The 13,609-nt window shown below is 36.8% G+C and overlaps 1 protein-coding gene across 1 annotated transcript in view; it reads left to right on the top strand.

The window, feature by feature from the left end:
* LOC136862876 (small G protein signaling modulator 3 homolog) overlaps positions 1-13,609 on the top strand; it is a 312,577-nt gene that overhangs the window by 169,642 nt on the left and 129,326 nt on the right. The window contains exon 10 of the mRNA XM_067139149.2: positions 6,327-6,472. Coding sequence (XP_066995250.1) covers positions 6,327-6,472 — 146 coding nt within the window. The remainder of the gene's footprint in view (positions 1-6,326; positions 6,473-13,609) is intronic.

Raw genomic sequence — 13,609 nt, 5'->3', positions numbered from 1 at the left:
ACTTGGAAAGTTATTAAATAAAAAATGAGAAGAGTATAAAATACTGTAACATTTGTGAATACTGTAATAAATTTGAATAAAAGCAATTCTTCCAACAATATTCAATGAATGGTAATATTATTTAATTATAGATAATGACAGATAAATGCAGTGTGTCCAAGAAATATTTCTGTGTGTATTGATTTTTTAACCCTAGAATACTAACATACGTAAAATTAACGTGTACGTACTGCTCCTTCCTGCCTTACCCCCACTAGACGACCTCCCTGCAGTGCTTTCACTGATCAGTGTAGTTGATGTTACCACAGCATTTAGATGCATGAGTGAGGAGCAGATTCCGGGAGAGTTCATTTTCTGTAAGTCACTGCGCTTTTTTTATGTATTGTTAGTATTAACGCATTATTGTTGGTACGTAAAAGTTACGTATTATTAGTATGCAACAGGTACTTGGATGTTTTCATATATGGATAGGTTGCTCATTCCGGTTGGTTGCTTTGTAGTTATTAGTAAGGCCCGGATTTATATGCACTAAAAAACCTGAAAATATGCATGCAAATATGCACTAAAAATTAAAATATATGCACAGAAGAAAAGGAAATATGCTCTTAAAAACATGCAGTTTTATTCACTTACCTATTTACAGGTATCATTTATTGCAAAAAGAAGCATCACAATAGGTAACTAGTAGTCTTTCAATGTTTTCTGGAGACAAACTGTCTATTGTCCATCAAAATTAGTTTATAGGCTGAGAATGATCCTTCTACATCAAACTACTAATAAACAACTGATGAATGTCATTCTTTATTGATGGAATATTCATTCATATAATTATTTAATCCTGAGCAATTCAACTGTTCTTGTCCTAATATTTTGCACAGAAAAGCTAATAACAATTGATAAATTGAATTCCCCATGATGAAAGAGTGCTAAACAACTGACAGTACTTATATACGGGCACCAACGTTTCGGAGCATACATCTGGCAAGGATACCCTAGTTCCACTCAAGTATTGACTAATTAACTTAATCTTCTTCAGTCCTGGGTTCGAATTCAACACCTTTTCTAACTTGTATTTAATCTTTTCTCCAATTTCTCCTGGAGCAGAATTCAATGAAGATGCAGCTTTCTCAACGAGATCAAGTGATTCATGGAGGGGAGTACCAGAAGATTCTAAGCTCTCAATGGCTTTTGGAAGTTTAGAAAAATGTGCATAAATGAAATTCACATCTTGGTAAACAGTAGCAGTTTCCAACACAACTTTTGCATCACAGACACATGCAATATGCTCATCTTCAAGTTTTGTAACCACTTCTTTCACTTCATTAAAATTTTCCTGATAAACTGATACTGCAGATAACCATGTCCCCCACAAGTCAGGACAGGTTCAGGTGGCAAAGGAACTTCAGGTAGATAATCTTTGTAGAACTCAACACGAGCTGGTGCTTTCAGAAGCAGTTTCTTCCCGCATACAATTAAATTGTTAACAGCTGAAAACTGTGCGCGTATTTCTTCTGCAATGCGGTGTAATCCGTGCGCTAAACAGGTTACGTGTATGATTTTTGGATAAAACACTTGGAGGGCCTTTGCTGCTTTCAACATATACGAAGCTGCATCTGTGAGCAGTACAAGCACTTTACAACAATTATTCTCAATTTCAGTTGGCCACAATAGTCGCAGAGAATCATTTACAAATCTTGTTATTGTGCTATGGTTGGTTTTCTCTAGTACTTTACAAGCAAGATGATGTGGCTTACCGGGTTCGTCTGGATGTAGTTTACAGTACCAACCACGAAATTTGCTATGTAATGGCAACATGAATCCATTGTCTCATCCACCGATATCCAAACACAGTTCCTTCAGATATCAGAACGGATCAATTCCAGGGTAGATTCATATAGCGGAGGTAGGTAATTTTTCCTAAGAGTTGATTCATCTGGTATTTTTTGATTTACACATTATTTCTCAAGAAATGATCGCAGAACTGGATTGTTTAATTTATTCCATGGAATGTTGCTGCATACGAAAGCCCTACAAAGATCATTTGAAAATGTATTAAGAATACAGGACTTGGCTTTACCTGCATAAGTAGTAGTAGTTGTGGTGTGCTGTTCTTCTCCTCCTTTGCTTTAATATGTGCAGTTGTTTTTGAATTCTGTTCAAGCTGAAATTTCTTTTCATATTTCACTTCCTTTGAGCAAACTTGACAGTACACTATGACACCATCTGTTAAATAGTCCCTATTACCTGACACCCACTGATTTAGTAAATCTCTTCTGCTGATCTTTTCCTTAGGCATTTTTAGAAACTAACACTTTTAAAAAATGAGGTGCAGGGCATTAAAATGGAATGTAACTAGTGAACTGAAGGTACTTCTGTTTTGACCAAGTGCCCAACCCGATGAGATTATTATCTGCTGTGGTAGAGAAAGGAATTCAGGGAAGTCCAGCCTGCCTGCCCACACCTAAGCTATCTGTTGCCATTCTCAGTTGTAAAAGTAAAGTGCCGTTACACAGTCGAAAATACCAACTAGTGAGGGATGCACATAAAATAGGCAACTAGCTAGGGATGTACAAAACCGGAATATGCTGTTACGTCTACAATATGCACTAACTCTCAAAATATGTCAAAATTTGCAATTGCATATGTGCATATGCATTTTTTTAAATCCGACCTCTAGTTATTAGGCATGTGACTTTCTAGGACATAATCCATGAACGAAGAGAGAAACAGGAAAAGTTCATTTGCCGTATTCTTGATGAGCTGGATGAAGATGAAAGCGGGGAAGACAACCTTTTCGAAAATGAATCATAGCATGAAGACTCCGATGATGATCCAAATTATTCGCCCCGTGATGATTGTTCCGGAGATAATTTTGACTGTGATCCAGATTTACGAGCTTCTGTTGAAATTCAGCAAATTGAGCGGCCATCGAAAGGGAAATCTCAAAAAGGAACTAAGAAGAGGGTAACAGAAGTGACTACTTCAAACAGCTCACCTTCAGTCTCTCAAGCTCTACAACAGCTTATTGTTGATTGTGAAGTGCATAAACTCTTTGGTAAGGATGGGCATATGTGGAGAAAAACAACTGATTCAAACACAGGAAAATTCCCAAAAAAGGACATAGTTCGTATCCGACCAGGACCTACGTTGAACGTAGAGGCTGATCCACTTAAGTGTTTTGAATTATTCTTTACAAGCAACATAATGGAAACTATTCTTCTAAGAACGAATGAAGAAATATCTAGACAAAGGGAGAGCTGTACGTTCCATAGCTCAAAAATATGTGACATGTCTATGGAAGAGCTAAAAGCTCTAATTGGTCTCTTGATATTTGTGGCAGCTCTCAAGGATAATCATTTGCCCTCACGCATGTTGTTTGATGACTCACTGTGGCTCTAGATACTGAGCTACCATGTTGAATGAGAGATTTAATTTTTTAGTCAACTGTTTACGTTTTGATGAACGAGCAGCCAGGGAACAACGAAAAAAGGCAAGCAAGCTTGCTCCAGTGAAAGAGATTTGGGATGCATTTGTGGAGAAGTGCAGAGGGAATTATAAACCAGGTTCTTACTGCACAATAGACGAACAGCTTGTAGGCTTATGCGGAAAGTGTCCATTCAAGGTTTACATTCCTAATAAACTTAGTAAGTATGGAATCAAAATCATAATGATATGTGACAGTGGGACGCATTACATGATAGGCGCCATACCCCAGCTGGGTAAAGGTAGTACTCCAATGGGAGTAGCCGTGGCTTCCTACTATGTCAAGCAGTTGGTACAAACAATAAAAGGAACCCACAGAAATATCACCATGGACAATTGGTTTACCAGTATACCACTGGTGAAGAAGCTTCTGGATGACTAGGATGACTACCAGCTCACAGCCGTAGAGACGATAAAAAAGAATAAGATAGAGCTACCTTGAGAATTTGTTGACTTGAAAGTACAAAAATCCAGTTATAGGAAAGTCTACATTCAGAGGAATATGATATGTAGTGTTTCCTTCAAGTCGAGGAGAAACAAGCTTGTAACCCTTGTAACAAGCATGCATGAATGTAAAAGCATCTGCACTTCAAGGGAACCTGAAATGGTACACACGTACAATGACTAAGGGGGTATTGACACACTTGATCAAATGTGTCGACACAGGGACTGTGGCTGGTAAACCAGACGATGGCCACTATGCTTCTTTTATAATATTCTAAACATAGCTGGAATCGATGCTTTTGTACTTTACATGCACCAGTTTTACAAACACAATCCTGGTGGGAAAGTAAATCCAATGAGCAGACTGCAGTTCCTTATTGACCTACTCAGGATGCTTCTGACACCCTGGCAACAGAGAAGAGTTTCTGGATCCAGTGTTGGATTGTCTTAGCATCTTAGGAGCATTATAGACACTGCCGTTGGTCAGGAGCGAGCCCCTGCAACAGTTGAACAACATAGGAAACTTAAAAGGGGTCCACCTTTTCAATACAGAAATGTTATAGTTTATTTACAACATATATTTACACTTGGAACTAGTTTCGACGCTGTTTGGCGTCATCTTCAGCCAAAATGTGGGAAATAGGCTAGCATGTAGACATTTATATTACACAAGGCGTTACATTAAACAATACACATCTTACGAGGAGATAAAAACAGGGACGAATAAAGAAACAAATGAATCGTTGAGAAAGCAAAAGTTATACATATTAAAAATAACCTTAACCACACATCTTGCAGTGCGAAAATATTCGCCTTGAATGATTCCTGAATACAAAACGCACGCGCACACATTTCTGAAGAGCCAGCTGGCAGGAAAAAGTAAAGTGAAACCTTAAGAGTTTTTCCTGCCAGCTGGCTCTTCAGAAATGTGTGCGCGTGCGTTTTGTATTCAGGAATCATTCAAGGCGAATATTTTCGCACTGCAAGATGTGTGGTTAAGGTTATTTTTAATATGTATAACTTTTGCTTTCTCAACGATTCATTTGTTTCTATATTCGTCCCTGTTTTTATCTCCTCGTAAGATGTGTATTGTTTAATGTAACGCCTTGTGTAATATAAATGTCTACATGCTAGCCTATTTCCCACATTTTGGCTGAAGATGACGCCAAACAGCGTCGAAACTAGTTCCAAGTGTAAATATATGTTGTAAATAAACTATAACATTTTTGTATTGAAAAGGTGGACCCCTTTTAAGTTTCCTATCTTCCATTCTCAGTTCAATACGGACAAAAATGAAATTCTTAGATTAAAAAAAAAAAAAAAGTTGAACAACAGACGGGGAGGAGGAAATACTGGTCCCTCTGCAGTTACAAGAAGAGACGCATGACTACGACTTACTGCTGCAAATGTGATAAGCCTGTCTGCGGTGAGCACCAGAAAAAAAAAAGTGCCTTCAGTGTTAGGTGTAACGTTTCTGAAGACTATCATTTAGTGAAGTGTTAAATCATATGCTTCGTTACAGGAAATGTTTGTATAGTAGTGAATTTTGAATTATAAATATAATATTGAGCAAATAACTTTTGACTATGATACCAATATTTTTACTACAGTAGAAAAGTAAGGAACTGTAGAGTTATCTATTGTTTCATGAAATGTAAACATTCATAATTCTTAAATAATACATTACTTCTGGCAGCACTATGGAGATTACTTATTGTTTTAGCGTAGATATGCACATGCACATAAATTTTATGTATGTTAGCATTAAGCAACTAGTGAATAATGTTAGTATTCTAGGGTTAAAGAAGAAAATAAATCCTCTCCTGTACCAATTTTGCCTCACCATGTCGTAACCAACAGTGGCTGGCAAAGAATGGGGACCTCAGCTGTTGTGTGTCGTTATTTAATCGCATCCTTTTCCACGTTGCATGTAAATGGTAGCATCAAATTTAAGGTTCACTCATCTCCTAAGCCTAATACGATGTCGTTCACTGAGGTGGTAAAATGTCCCTCGTGAAAAAATTCTGAAACTCAAATTTGTTTGTTGTTGCATCCAGGACAACCAGTTCCATAAATATTTAGAATGACTATGCATGATAAATTGATATAGTCATGCTGTAACTGCACTAAGATCCTTTTAAAACATTTGTAAGGTATTCTTCTTGTCTGTCACAACAATCATTGTTGTCAGACCTCCACATGATAATAGAATTTATACAAAAATTAATAAAAATAAGGAAAGTGTTGAATCTTTGATCTTCCGCAAAATACCTTATATTATTCTCTGAAACTCCTACTTATATTTTCATACAGTTTTTTTTAAAATATCTTTTCTATCTTTAAGTGAATATTTAAGTTTTAAGCACTCATCTAAATCATTGTGTTGGTCATGTTTACAGGTATCTTATAAAGTTGGTGCATCATTGAATGATGTGGTTATTGAAACACACCGGCGCAGACATTTAGCATATCTCATGGCAGATCAGGGTGCTCTAGTCGGAAATCCAGAAGCAGCTCCAAATTTACCTAAGCAGCATTTAAGCAGGTTTGGATATGCTATTATGCAATCATTATATGCTATTGTTATCCTGTTTTTTGGCTGCTTTGCTATTGGACGAAGGCATAGAGGTAGATTTTCATAGCTTAAATTTTATGCATTCAAATTTAGCTGTTGCGTCTTTTTTCTGTGTAGTTACGTTTCGGTCGTTTTGATGTGAATTTTTGCATGACCCTAAATGTATATATCTGTGCAAGTCTTTAGCTTTTACCAAATGTAGAATTATTTTTTAATAAACTACTGATGAATGTCATTCTTTATTGATGGAATATTCATTCATATAATTATTTTATTTAATCCTGAGCAATTCAACTGTTCTTGTCCTAATATTTTGCACAGAAAAGCTAATAGCAATTGATAAATTGAATTCCCCATGATGAAAAAGTGCTAAACAACTGAGCAGAGTACAGTATGAACCATGAACTAATTGAAAATTATGCTGTTGTTACAGAGACTATTAAGAAAATGTATTTTATAACTCAAACATTGTGATTTCTTCATACTGTTGCAAGAAGTATTCAGCACAGATTCTTTTTGTCTTATCAGTATTTGTTTAGCAGATTTAAGGGTAGATATTGCTACTTTTCTCTTTAATGTACTTAAATACCTTGTAGAATTTAATGGGTTAGAGCCTTTAAGAACAGAAGCATCCTTAAGGTATGCACCACTTTTATGATTGTGCACAATATGCTTCTTTCTATGAATATTGATTACACTCTGATCTGCAATTTTTTTTTTTTTCAAAAATCTCACCAGCATTACAGTTTCGAACCTACACATACTCTTTGAATACAAATCTTATAGAGTGCCTCTCATGTATAAAGATTCTTGAAGGTTTTAAAGCAGTCTCTTATTCAGAAACCTGACAAATGTTCTTTCAGGAGAGCAAGCGTTCAAGCAACATTGTATATATAAAAAAGAAAACACAAGTAACATTCATATTGGTATGAGTATGGTAATCCTTATAAATGTATCACAAAGGAAAAGTGAATAAAATTAAAATTGCATTTAAAAATCCTTAAAAATTCAGAATTTTTAAGTTGATTAACTCTTCATGAAAATGTTCTTGTTGAGCATTGACCTGAATAGTACAGCATATCAAACTACTGGCCTTACATGTCCACGGTTGTACGTAGGTTAGGTCATGGCACAGGTGATCAACTGACATTTAAACCATAGGTAACTGCCTTACACCTGCACATATACTGGCACATTACAGAATACCATCTTAAACAGAATTTTAGTTTCTGTTTGAATAACCTAAATATTTAGTGTGACAGTAAACCCCTGTTATTTTTGTTGTTATTGTTATTTTTATTGTTATTTTTGTTGTTATTGTTGTTTTTGTCTTTCTAATTCTCTGGAAATTAAAAGGAAACTTACATAATTATAGAAGAAAGGCATACAGTAATTAGTGCTTTTGTTAGTTTGTGTAGATATACTGTAATTTAAAAATATAATCTTTTAAAAGAAGAAATCAGATTTAAGTGCTATGGTCTTCTTCCTTGTCAACTATTACAATTATAACCGCCATAGCACATACATTTTTTTTAATGCAGCTGATACATTGATGTAAAGATATGCAGAGTAATTCTCAGTGATCGATTCCTTACCACTTCTTATCTTAAAAATATAATATTTTAAATGCGGTAGAAACTTTGTTGTAAGGAATAATTCGCTTTTAATTTCCAAGCCCTTCTTTCCTTAAAATTGCAGTTCACCATAAAACACCTTGAAAATATCCCAGGATCTCATATCTTGTGAGCATTAGATAGTTGTAATGTAACATGACATTTACAGAAAGAGTTTAAAACTACAATTCCTTTTCATAAGCTTCTAGGATTTTACTCTAATCCAGACTTACTATTATGTACGAGAGTATTTTACTGTATCTCACTTCATCCAAGAAATTAAGGAAATTGTGCAGAGGTAGGATTGTTCAATTCAAACTTAGACTACAGTCTGTCTCACCATGTTTTCGAGTCGAAGAAAGCAATCGCTAGCACATGTGTTCTGAAGTACTACCAGTTCCAAAACATTTCCCTTTCATTCATTAGACTGTTTCACCTGAGTAATGATGCTCATTATGATTTTTTTATCCCAGAGGAGTTAGAACATCTAGCTGTATGCAAATATCACATTCGCCACAATGCACCTCATCAGATATACAGTACAAACTCGTTGAAATAATAGCTGCCTGCTGAACAGAAACTTCATACAACAAATCTAAGGGAAGAAAATTGATCATGCAATAATGGGTAGCAATAAGACTCACAGATTTAGTCACAGTCTTCTATTCCTTGCATCAATTAGTCAGTCAGTCACTACTGATCTGCATTTAAGGCAGTCGCCCAGGTGGCAGATTTCCTATCTGTTGTTTTCCTAGCCTTTCCTTAAATGATTGCAAAGGAATTGGAAATTTATTGAACATCTCTCTTGGTAAGTTATTCCAATCCCTAACTCCCATTCCACCAGGCGAGCTGGCCGTGCAGTTAGGGGCGCGCAGCTGTGAGCTTGTTTCCCATTTTCATACCAGGCAAATGCTGGGGCTGTACCTTAATTAAGGCCACGGCCGCTTCCTTTCACCTCCTAGCCCTTTCCTGTCCACCGTCGCCGCAAGACCTATCTGTATCTGCGCGATGTAAACCAAATAATAATAATAATATTAATAATAATAATAATAATAATAATAAAAACTCCCCTTCCTATAAACTAATATTTGCTCCAATTTGTCCTCTTGAATTCCATCTTCATCTTCATATCGTGATCTATCGTACTTTTAAAGACACCATTCAAACTTATTCTTCTGCTAATGTCATTCCACACCATCTCTCCACTGACAGCTCAGAAAATACCACTTATGATATAGATGTTGATTCCCATAGGGAACCAACATCTATATCAATTGTTGGCCAGGCAGGCATCAATTTTTGGTAATGAGACAGTCTCTCATAGTGCATTGGCACTGCTGGTGGCTCCAAGTAGCCTACGCAGTGGTCTACACGGTATGCGCTAGCCATGCGTCTTGGTGGGTGTGCTATTTACCAACTGATGAGCCCAACTTAGCACACTGGGGCGAAACGATGGCAACCAGGAATGAGTTGGCTGGAAAATTTATGATGTGCAATAACGGACCATTTATATTGGTAAATACCACTTAGTCAAGCAGCTCGTCTCCTTTTTCTCAAATCTCACCAGCCCACACTTTGCAACATTTTTGTAATGCTACTCTTTTGTCGGAAATAACCCAGAACAAATCGAGCTGCATTTCTTTAGATTTTTTCCAGTTCTTGAATCAAGTAATCCTGGTAGGGTCCCATGCACTGGAACCATAGTCTAGTTGGGGTCTTACCAGAGACTTATATGCCCTCTCCTTTACATCCTTAATACAACCCCCAAATACCGTCATAACAATGTGCAGAGATCTGTTCCCTTCATTTATAATCCCATTTATATGATTACCCCAATGCAGATTTTTCCTTATATTAACACCTAGGTACTTAAAATGATTCCTATAATAAACCAAACCCCATGGCACAACAGCCCCAAAGGGCCATAGCCTACCAAGCGACCGCTGCTCAGCCCGAAGGCCTACTGATTACGAGGTGTCGTGCGGCCAGCATGATGGATCCTCTCGACTGTTATTCTTGGTTTTCTAGACCGGATTTCTATAATCTTATATAATAATAATAATAATAATAATAATAATAATAATAATAATAATAACAACAATAGCAACAAGAACACCTTTCATCCCATCAATGCAGTCATTAAACTGAGAGAACTTTTCCTATTTGTGAAACTCGCTACCTGACTTCTTTTAGCCCCGTTTATCATCACACCATTGCCTACTGTCCATCTCACAACATTATCGAGGTCATTTTGCTGGTGCTCATGATCTTGTAATTTATTTATTACTCTATACAGAATAACATCATCCGCAAAAAGCCTTATCTACCGGGTGAGTTGGCCGTGCAGTCAAGGGTATGAGGCTGTGAGCTTGCATCCGGGAGATAGTGGGTTCGAATCCCACTGTCGGCAACCCTGAGGATGGTTTTCTGTAGTTTCCCATTTTCACACCAGGCAAATGCTGGGGCTTTACCTTAATTAAAGCCACGGCCGCTTCCTTCCTACTCCTAGGCCTTTCCTATCCCATCGTCACCATAAGACCTGTGTGTGTCAGTGCGACATAAAGCAACTACCAAAAAAAAAGCCTTATCTTGAATTCCACTTCTTTACTCATACCTTGAGGAATTTCCCTCTTAATTACTACAGGGTCAGATAAAGCTTTGCCTACTCTAATCTCTGAGATCTGTTGTCTAGAAAAATATCCACCCATTCAGTCACTCTTTTGTGTAGTCCAATTGCACTCATTTTTGCCAGTAGTCTCCCATGATCCACCCTATGAAATGACTTAGACAGGTCAATCTCGATACAGTCTATTTGACCTCCTGAATCCAAGATATAACAAATATCTTGCTGGAATCCTGCAAGTTGAGCTTTAGTGGAATAACCTGTCCTAAACCCGATCTGCCTTCTATCGAACCAGTTACTAATTTCGCAAACATGTCTAATATAATCAGAAAGTATGCTTTCTTAATGCTTACATGCAATGTATGTCAAATTGGCTGGCCTGTAATTTTCAGCTTTATGTCTATCACCCTTTCCTTTATACACAGGAGCTCCTGTAGCAACTCTCCATTCATTGGGTATAGCTCCTTCATGCAAACAATAATCAAATAAGTACTTCAGACCAGTTTTCAACTTTGGTATCTTATTGTAAATGTTGTTAAAATAGGTAAATTTTAATACTTCTTTAGTATTAGGCACCTTCTCTATCTGGACATTATCCTTGTAACCAACAATTTGTACATACTGCTGACTGAATACTTCTGCCTTTTGAAGATCCTCGCATACACACTCCCCTTGTTCCTTAATGATTCCTGGAATGTCCTTCTTGGAACCTGTTTCTGCCTGAAAGTACCTATACATATCCTTCCATTTTTCATTAAAATTTGTATGAGTGCCAATTATGGTTGCCATCATGTTATCCTTAGCTGACTTATTTGCTAGATTTAATTTCCTAGTAAGTTCCTTCAATTTCTCCTTACTTCCACAGCCATTTCTAACTCTTTCTTTCCAACCTGCACTTCCTTCTTAGTCTCTTTACTTCTCTGTTATAATATAGTGGTTCTTTACCATTCCTTACCACCTTTTAAGGTACAGACCTGTTTTCACATCTGTTTCATTAGCCAAATTGATGATGAATGAATCCTGAATGCCGTCCAGCTTTTACATATTAGCTTCCTTTACATTGATAACATGTTGAATATGTCCTTCAATCACTAATTCTCGCACTTCCTGAATGGTAAAACTGACATTATTTTAAGCTACATGTCCCATAGCCTGGCCCCCTACAAGCTCTGATGGGTTTAAGGAGCAATAATATGGAGGTAATATTTATAAATGTCATCCTGACTGTGCTGCGGCCTTGTCAACGCGGTACTTGTTACAAGCATCACGAATGTGCTGTTGTATTAGTGCCAGTAGTTCTTCATTGCACTGCGGGTCACAGGAAATACCTTTCGTATCTAGCCACTTCTGTTTAAGACTTGTTCCGAATTCTTTTCACTTTAACAGAGTGGTATGGGGCATTCTTTAAAACAATCACAGCGTTCTATCTATCCGGGGAAGAATGTCAACAAACAGTTTCTCAAGTACATTTCCCCGTGATAATCCTTGGTAGACTTAGACTAGAACTATAACAGGCTCCCTTCCACAAAAGTTTTCATGTCCTTTGTGGACATGTTTACTCTTGCTGGAGGTTGATTTCTACCCATAAGAAAGCTCTCTTTGCTAGATTTTATAGTTTAATAGTTTAATCTTTCCAAATTTTCATAGTAGTGTGCTCTGCATTTACCCATGTTTCATGAAGGAAATAAATAGATCTATCCTCTTCACAAAATTTCTTAATCTGACACAAATACTTTCTTCACCTCAACACTATTTCATCCTTTTTCAGTAAGTGTCCACTGGCGATTTTGAGACACATAAGTCAAGTTTATAATTTTTAAAAGTCTTTAAAAGAGTTGCATGAGAAAATGTACGAAATGAAATATCAGTATTAACTGAAGCTAATATTTTATTCAAAGTTGGTATTTTATTTGTTAAAAAGTTGCTTTTTATAATTGTTTTATTTATGAAAATGTCCTCTGTAATATTGTCATATGTTTTCACTTAGCTTTGTCACTTTACGCCTTTGGAGTGACCAGTTTCTTATCAATCTTAAGTACTTTCGTAGCTGGTAAATTCTCGCCTTAGAAGTACCTATTACATCAGCCACTGCATGTGTTACTTCATCCAGAGTACTTCCAGTATTTTCGTCCAAAATTTGGATAACACATTCAACACAAGTCTTCTCACCACTCGTTAGTGGTTTTCTTGTTTTATGTTTAATCACAGTCCGGTCTGGTTCACACATGGTTTACAATTACGGCACTTTCACACGCACACACACACACACACACACACACACACAAATACTGTACAGATGTTTGCATTTCCTACGAATTAAACAGTATAAATGATAAACGTGTATTAGTATTATTCACAACAAACTTAGGACAAGCAAACAAGCAAACTGGACACATCAGTCACTGAGCTACTGGCCTCAAGGAATGATGTTAGCGAAGTGGATTATCTTTTCCTGCTAACTCTTCCTTCAAGTGACTTGCCTCCCTATGTCGGTGAGTTGTAACATATTTGTATATATATATGTGGGAGAATAGGGAATACTCAAATTATTTTGCTAATAATAAGCAAGAGCTTTATATGTTAGGGTTGTTAAGTTTCTTCTAAACTATGTAAGTTGAGCAACATAAATTTTTTTGCAGATGTTCATATAGGGAGTACATTACTAAAACCACTCCTTGCAAACATTGCATGCTCCAATTCTCAAACATTGCAAGCTAACTATGGTGTCGCGCGCGGCTGTGAGCTTGCATCCGGGAGATAGTAGGTTCGAATCCCACTATCGGCAGTCCTGAAAATGGTTTTCCATGGTTTCCCATTTTCACACCAGACAAATGCTGGGGCTGTACCTTAATTAAGGCCACGGCCGCTTCC

The sequence above is a fragment of the Anabrus simplex genome, chromosome 2, assembly GCF_040414725.1.
Source record: "Anabrus simplex isolate iqAnaSimp1 chromosome 2, ASM4041472v1, whole genome shotgun sequence".
Classification (NCBI taxonomy): domain Eukaryota; kingdom Metazoa; phylum Arthropoda; class Insecta; order Orthoptera; family Tettigoniidae; genus Anabrus; species Anabrus simplex.
This window is presented reverse-complemented; position numbering and strand designations above follow the sequence as displayed.